This window comes from Gossypium arboreum, chromosome 11 (assembly GCF_025698485.1).
Source record: "Gossypium arboreum isolate Shixiya-1 chromosome 11, ASM2569848v2, whole genome shotgun sequence".
Lineage (NCBI taxonomy): Eukaryota > Viridiplantae > Streptophyta > Magnoliopsida > Malvales > Malvaceae > Gossypium > Gossypium arboreum.
In genome coordinates, this window is record NC_069080.1 from 108281844 (window position 1) to 108290788 (window position 8945).

General features: G+C 31.9%; 1 protein-coding gene across 2 annotated transcripts; it reads left to right on the forward strand.

The window, feature by feature from the left end:
* Window positions 1-6812: 6812 nt before the first annotated feature.
* LOC108472924 (uncharacterized) lies at window positions 6813-8320 on the forward strand. Of its 2 annotated transcripts, none has more exons than XM_053021049.1 (3): window positions 6813-7079; window positions 7252-7584; window positions 7957-8320. In XM_053021049.1, exons 1-2 carry the CDS (start codon window positions 7077-7079, stop codon window positions 7582-7584), a joined length of 336 nt encoding a protein of 111 aa, XP_052877009.1. In that variant the 5' UTR covers window positions 6813-7076; the 3' UTR covers window positions 7957-8320. The 2 variants fall into 2 exon arrangements, 1 of the variants encoding a protein (XP_052877009.1); XR_008274050.1 differs by having other exon boundaries at window positions 6816-7079; window positions 7962-8320.
* Window positions 8321-8945: the final 625 nt, after the last annotated feature.

The window sequence follows — 8945 nt, forward strand, 5'->3', positions numbered from 1 at the left end:
AAAACAATACACTCAAACAAATTATTGTTTAATGAGAGGCAATGAGAAGAAAATAGAGAAGGAGGTTAATCAACTAAAGGTAGTGAAGACAATGTTAGAGGAGCAAATGAAGGATATGGAAAAGAGACACATGCTAAAATAGAGTCCATAAAGAAAGAAAGTAGTGAAACCCTGAGAAACTATCAGATGTAGACAATGAAAATTCTTGAGAATTATCTACCTAAGCTGAAGTCAAAAATTTTTCTGCGTACTCAGACCGCTATAGAGCCTTTTGACGTTCGACATGTTGACTTTGATTCCTTGCGTAACCTTACAAACATCGAGTTGGGCGTTCACGTTTTCTCTTCTTTTGGTAAAAAATGGGAAGAGTTTGTGAAAGAATGGAGAGAATCAGGGGAATTAGAGAACTTTTCTTTCCTAGCGAGCTTACGGGGATAAGTGTTACTTTTATTGAGGGGACAGGTTAAAAGGAAGGTAATGAATAAGAGGAGACTGCCGCTACAACTTAACCTGTAGGGCTAGAGGAGTAGATTTATTTATATTTGTATTGATCTATATTTTATTTTTTTTACTTTGCAAACTGAAGTTGACGTTGTAAACTCTAATTGTATCTGACGCGAATGACACATCGAATGCATATTGTTGGCTCATTCTACACTATCCTTAGTTTCTTTTACAACAACCTCGCAACAAATGTAACTGTGCTTTATCTATCCATCATATTTTTCCTTCACTTTGGAAATAATGCTACCAAGTAAAAATATGTTTCTTTCAAAATCGAGGTTATTGACAAATGATGTGTCTTATTCTATACGGAATTGATGCATTTCGCTATGTTTGTCGTTACGTACCCATATTGTAGACCCCCATTGTACAATTAAGGTTACTGGTCGAAGGGTATGTTAGCAAGTTATTTCGTATTGCGATCGTTAATAGCCCAGAAGATTTCTAACATTTTATGAAAACGATGTTGAACGAGCTTGTACCCTGTCGAGAAAAGTAAATAGTTTATCCATTAATGCAAACACTGCCAAATAGTTAAACCATGATAGTTTAAATAGAGGGAAATACATACTCATGTTAATGACTTGTGCTTGTTGACTATCAGACTTACGTTGTCCATAGTAGTTAACAGCTAAATGTTTTAGACAATATCTATGGTGAGTGCGATCCCAAAGGCTTCCCTGCAGTTCAATCGTGGACAGTATTCTGGGGCCTCTATTAGAAATGGCTCACTTATTTAGTTGCGGGACAATATGCCATCTCAAGTTAGACAGGAAGAAATCTCAATCATTTGCCTTTTCTTTTGGCATTATTACAAAGGCTATTGGCAAGATTTTTTTTATTACTATCTTATGCCACAATAAATAACAACCGATACTAATATCTTCAGTATAGGAAGGTACCGTTGATTTGTACCAATGGCTTACAATACCGAAAAACTTGTCGACATTGGTTGAAAGTTTGGAAGAACTGATGGAAAACTCAATTCCCTTGGACCAAACGGTCTTAGTAATACGTAGGCTCTATTTGCAATTTAGATATGAAACTTGGTACCCACTGACTCAGTACCTGACAACATTTACACAAATTGTTATATGATGAGCCCTACTCATTATGTATGTTCTCTATGGCCTTCTATTTTGCGATTCACACCTTGTGGTACTATGACGTAATTGTATTAGCTATGGATATTGACAATTATAATCAGCATGAGAATCTAGAGGCTCAATTTTAGCATAACCATATTATATTTGAGATCATCTTCGAATCCAACTTTGGATGATCCTATCTAATACCTAGAAAAATATGAGTATTTCAAAATTAACAATTCAATACCACAAAATGTCTTTTTATTCATAGAAGCCATGATTTTCAATGGACATCTACTGTCTCGTGTTGTGCATTTAGCCTCGAATTTCTTCGATCAGGATTTTACAACATAAAAGTTTACCTCGTTTATTATGTTGTACTATTTCACTGTTGCGACAAAAGCATCTTCAGAGGAAAACTCCTTCCCAGCTTCTAAATCACCAACATCCTATATGGATGTTCTGAAAAATCTAACTTACCTTTTATTGAAAGGTCCATATTATGTATGTAGGTCGGAGGTGAGTATGCCTTGAACTGCGGATCTTCTTCCGTAGCTTTGTTCGAACCTTCACCATTTGAACCTTCATCTTTTGGTTCAACTAGAATCGGATCTAGATAAAAAAATAATGTAATTTTTGAATGATCTGGCCCGAACTATCGGATTGGGTCGTCATTGGATTTAGTGCCCTCTTTAATCTCAACCTCCTAGCATGTCAAGGGTTGGATGTCTCTTCACCAGTGGAGGCTGTAATGAGTACATCATCCCTTCTCGTATAGTTTTCGGTACAACCAAAATCACCTGTGGATTGCCTACCGGTGGAATTTGATACCATACCCCTGCGAGTCTTCCAGACGTAGAACATTAGACTCTCGAAGTTGAAATCAAAACCACTAACAAAGTGTTGTACTAAGGTGTCGAAGTCTCGATTATCGCCATGCCCTAACTGCTAAACGTTCTGTTTGCCACGATTGAAATCTAAGGATGAAACCGATTAGTGTCTTCTAATTGATGATTCCAGGATATCATAATGTGAGCTTTCTAACAAAGTTGTAAACCCACCGCACAACTGTGTTGTTGGACTCTCAACTTCTTCTTTCATTCTAACCTCTCGAATTGGAACCAATGTTGAACTTCGATCATCTTTTATCTGTGTTGACAAAATCTGCATATAACTCGAGTATTGGTGATCCATTAGCTATATGTGTTCGGACCATTGAGTCGATCGCCATTAGGCCTTTGACATTAAAAACTTCATATTTGACGGGGTCCCTCAATGCTAAATATTTATAATTCAAGGACGATACTCTCATCCAAGTAGATCCGATGACTTTCCGCCTAATTTTTTCACAAAGATCGGACAATTGTATGTTTGGGTTGAAAGTTAACTATATTGTGTACGCTGATGAAAAAACGACCCCAACATCAATGCCACAAATTTTACTGTCGTAATAAATAATAGCATTAACTCGTCCACTCATTTCGAACCAAATAACCTGTTTCACATGTTTAAAACAAAACATTATGCAAAAATAGAGTAGTAATTATCGATTCACAACAAAAATCGAAGCTTACTTGAAATAGTTACGTGTTTACAAAAAAAAAATTCTTATGGGAACGTCTTGCGAAACTCACCTTCTTGCGTTTCAGTATGCTCAAAATTTCCATTTGGTGGGTCCAGGTGAACTACCAATCTAGTTATACAACTTTTGCCTCAGAATCATTTCATAATATGCAAACCTTTTGCCTCAGAAGCATGGCTGCAAAAATATTATCCCAGGCAAAAGTTTTGTATATTGTAAAAAGTTTTCCTCACGAGAATCCTTCAGATATCCTAGGATTCCCGGATAATATTTTCAGGGCTTGCAAAAAATTTTACATGAATTTTTAAATAAAATACTATTCTAATAAAAAAACTTTTGCATGATATGTTGGAATAAGTTTTTGTAAAAAATCTACATTAGCTACCAAAATTATCTAAAATAATTATGTCAATTGGAATGTTTTTTGTTGCATAATCATCATATATTTAATGAAAAAATTAAAATATCACTCCAATAAATTTAATAAATAATTTTATTAATGTTAAGAATTAGAGTTGAATTGGTAAATTCAAGAACTCAAGGGTTTTAACCCTCAAACATGAACATTATTAAAATGACCTAAACCCTAAACTTTTATCCCATGAATCCTAAAAGCATGTCTCTTAAAAAAATCTTAAAAACCCTAAATTATTTAGGAGAAAAAATAAAAAAAATGTGTCCAACTGGATGCGTTTTACTGATAAAGCAGAAAAGCGCATTCAACTAGAAGCATTTTCCTTTTACTTATGCTTAAAACATGTCCAAATCAATACGTTTTCCTTCAAAGTACGCTAAAAGCGTGTTTTAAAAAATTGGCCTAATTCGACAAATATTCAAAAAACCAGCCTAATCCTTTAAATAATTAAAAAAAAACTGCATTTTCTCTTAGTTCACCCTTTATTAAACATCCTTAAATAATATAATTATTTTATAAATTAAAAATATTTTAAATTAAATTAATATTGGATTAACTAAAACTTGGGGAAGAGTACAAAAACGAAAGATATGACGTTGTTTGGTTCTGAGCCCATTAATAACAGCAGGAGTACCAAGAAAGCTGCCTATCTTTTTTTTAATTCTAAATCTGTCCGTTTCTCTTGTGGATTTAATCCGATTTACAACCCCAACCATCTACAGGCAAAACAAAGAGAAGGACAAAGACCCAAACAGGTTTTAAATTGCAATAAATGGAAGTGGATATCATAACAATTATTGTAATTATGCTTTTTTTTTTTGCATAATTTAATGTAAAAAAATCATATTAACTTTTAATCTTAAAACTGCGTTCAATTTCAATGCTTCTAAAATATTTTATAAAGCAATATCTCAATTTTAATATATATCCACAATGAAAAGAAAATATAAAAATAATAATGGCATAATATTAGATTAGGAAGCAATTTAATCCTACAATCAAAGTCAATACCCAACTGATATATAATTTGTTTGGCTTGTCTTATCCCTAAGACATTATGTCTATAAATTGAATACCCATGTAATGCTATTGCTTCACCTCTCTTTCCTAACTATTCCTCCCTCTCAATGCATCTCTAAATTCTCTCTCTCTCTCTTTTTACATGAGCCTTTTGACTCTCAATTTCCTTCAAACTTGCAAACCAGTCAGAGATGAATTGAAAGAGTTAAGTATGAATTCACAGAAAAGAGAAGTGGGGACATTTCTTTCATTTTCTTTTTGGTTTCTTTTGTAAACAGCTTCAAGTGATCCATTTCACACAAATGATAGATTTGTTGCAGTAAAGCTGTACTGTTTTCCCTTTTAGTTATTTACCTGGGCTATTTGTTCCACTTCTTTGGTAACTTCACCTGTCCTCTAAGCTCACAGCATTAGAAAGCAGGGCTTTCAATTTATTATTCATTTAAATATTAAAAATTACAACAATATTTTATATTTTAAATTTTGATAAAAAATTATTAATAAATAATCATTCAGATCAAAATATAGTTTTCAGTTCAATTTATATGTCATATTAATCCTATTTTTGACATTAAAACTCTTAATTAAACATTTAAGAATTCTATATTAAATAATTAAACATTTATATGTCCTCAAGTCAAATATGAACATTGAAAGGAAAGGAGATTTCTTTCAGAAAATAATAATTGTTGAACATATATGTATATAATCCAAAGCTGGAAAATAAAACCGATTTTGTTTTTAAATATTAAGGTCTTGAAAATTATTTTATAAATAAGTTTTAAATAAAAAATTGTATTTCTTAAATATTATCATATTGTGGAGCCGGCAGTTGAAGAAGAAAAGCAAGTAGATATATACATTCTCATCTAGGACTTGGCTACTTTTACAATTTCAACGATGAACTTCTTATCAACATTTATGATAAGGTCAAAGTTTACTTTTGTTAACACACATCAAACCTACTTACAAATCTAAATTAATGAGATATTAATTAAGGAATTTAATTTAAGCTTGGTTGGAATCTTAATGCTTTAATTAATTTTCATTGTAAATCTACTAAAATTATTTTGCTACTACGTGATGTTTGGAAATAACGTTTTCATATTTATAATAATCGTGCCACAAAGTCTCTCCGAATACTTGATTTTTGTTGTTTTGCTTTAGGATTTTAGGGTTTTCTTGTTTATTGTCAATTTCGATAACCTAACTCCAATAGAATTTAAGGATGGTAAGTGAGAGAGTGCATTTTCTGTATACAAAAAGAATCTGGCAATGCTCCTTATCATACTTTTTCTTATTAAACTTTAAAATTCCCATTATTTGTCTAGTTTATTACTAAAACATTGTACATGTGAATAACTTACTTTAAATAATTAAATTAGTAAAAGTAAAATGATAAAAATTGATTTAATCAATTAAAATTATAAAGATAGAGATTATTAAAATGATGAAATTATATGTACCATTTCAAAAATCTTGTTTTAATATATAAAATGGTAATGCATTAATCAATGCATATACGAAGATTAAGAAGAAACAGTATAAGTGAAATTGAAGAGAACAAAATGAATTTGATGTATTAAAAAAAAAATCCTATTCATTGAACGACAGTGTATTTATATACATGAATGAAAAGTAACTGACTAACCATGCCTACAACTAACCAACTAACTTCGTTATAAATACATTAAAGGTGAAGAACAAGTTTTCTTTAGGAGACCTAAAAATTGGCTGAGGATTCTTGCATTTGAGGATATTTCTCATCAATGGCTTTAATGAATAAAGGCTTATTTAAACCAAAGATATTAGTTTAAGGGTATTTAGCATTATTAGGTTTTTCAATGTTTGAATTTAAGGAATATTGGATTTCTAAGGGAATACAAAAACTCTAAGGGCATTATTAAGTTGTTGGGCATGTTAGAATTTTTTATATTTTTTAATGTGGGCTTCCTGTGCTTTTATATTCTTCCTTGCTTCAATGGCTATAGTTATGGGTTGAAGGTGTACCTTATTAATCACTTTTTAAAAGTAAATCATCAACACGTGTAAAATTAATTAATTAATCATAAAACCTTAGGCTTATAGAATAGTAATTAAAGAGTTATTTAAGAGATTGGTAGTAATAATAAAATATATTAATTTTTAAAAAATTAACTTTAAGATTGAAATTTGAAAATATTATTATTGACAATTAAAATTTTCTTTTTTTTTCAAAAGTGGAATGACTATGAGATAAGATACTTGATACTTGAGTTAGTATTAGCCGCTAAAAAGGATGGTCGTAAAAGTGATCTCTCGGATATCGTGCGTGTTTTAGATTCTGTAGTAAAACGCGCGGTTTCTTAACTCCATGTCGCATAGACGCGCGGTTTCAGCAGCAGGGGTTTCTTTTTAAGGACAGCCAGTTCCTTTGTTTCATGAATTGCAGCATTCTTGGATCAGTTCTTTGTTTCTTCTTCCTGAAATGGTTAGCTTTCTTCTTTTTCCCCCTTGACTCTTATAAAATTCAATTTCAGATATGGCGGCTTTAGGTGTTTTATACTAATACTAGTGTTTAATTACTTGTGCTTTTGTTGGGTTCCAACTTACTATCGTTTTCGTTTCTTTTTTTTTTTTTTTTTTTTGTGTCGTTCAAATAGGATCCAGAGAAGCAGGATGTCATTAAGTTCATCTTATACCTCATGCTCTTGGAAGTTGAAATGAGAAAGAAGAGAGAGAAAACGGAGGAGATGGAAAAGCAGCTAAGGGCCGATCAAGCTGCACTGGAAGCTATGGAAAATAAACGTTTGATGCTTATGAGTGAGAGGGATGACAAGATCGCAGAGAAAAAAACTGTGGACAAATTGGTTGCTGATTTTCTTCGAGCAGATGCTAACGGCGATTTTGAAGCGCAGAAAGCTATGGAGAACCAGATTGTAGCTTTGATCAGCCGTGACGCCGGCGACACGGGACCATCTGGAGGCGGCGGTTAGGTAAAATAAAAACCTAAATCAAAATTCAATTTTATGACTTGTTTGATCCAGATTAACCAGTTGTGGTAAAAAAAGAAAACGAAAAAGCGATAAAATCTTTCTCCAATCAAAGTTGGATAGTGCAGAGGCGATTCTCTGGTGGCACGTGCCCCAGCCCCTAAAATGATAAATTGCCATTTAAATTCTCTAAATTCTTTTAAAATTTTAAATTAATATAAATAAAATTACATTTTAACCTTCCTTAAAATTATAAAAATTTAATTTAATATTTTAAAAATTATAATAATATAGATTATAAAATTAAAATTTCATTCGGTCTTTTAAAAAATTGTTCTCACTTTACCCCTTAGTAGTGATTTTATGGTTGTTAAGTGCAGGATGATTGAGGCGGGTGACGGCGAGTGATAACTACTAGAGTCGGCGGTGACTACGGCTGGGGTTACGTTAAATAAGGGTGATGCTGGATTTTACCATTATCATAGAAAAATAAAAGACCTCGTTTTAACTATGTTTAAAGCACTACATACGCATTTTCCTTGTGTTTAATTTAGACGTTTTAAAAGCAATGCTTTGTGTGAGTTGGCGGTGAAAACAAAAATGGATTTTAGAGATATAAGTACAGTATATGTGTACTTTATAAAAAAGAGATTGGTTGTAGCTGAAGTGGACTCATGTTGGATTGGTTGTAAGTGATTAATGGGTTTTGAATTTTGATGCGGATGGGTTTGGAACTAAATACAGGAATTATATTCAAAATTAGAATATATAGCTAATTGATCCCATGATTGTTTTAATTGGGTTGTGTTGGTGACATAATTATTTATTTTTTAAATAATTGATCATGGAAGGTTTTAAATATTTAAAGCATATTTCAGTAATCAATGCGTTGAAATTAATTTAAGGACAAAAATGGAATTTAATTAATATATACCTATTGGACTTGATTTTTTAGAATTAGCATGTTTAACTCTTTCGAGAGATGCTCAAACGGATGCTTTGAGGGAACAAAAAAAAAAAAAGCTTGGGCTATCAAAACAATTTCCTTAATTTTATTATCTTAGCCACTGTACCTAAAACCTCTGTACATACGCCGATTTAACAATCCAAGAAATAGTTAATAGTTTACAAAATAAAAAATAAAAACAGTTAATAATTTACCTAAAAGCATTCTATCCTTAGATTAGTATGCTAATATGCTAATCAAGATCCATATCCATCGTTCAAAACCACACGAGAGTTAATGAATATGGGCTAAGGGATTTAGCCATCTAAGTCCAAGGATATTCAGCCTAATGGAGAAGATTAATGGTGAATTAATTAGTTAATGGACATGTGAAGCCTCCGAGCTAATATCAATGAGA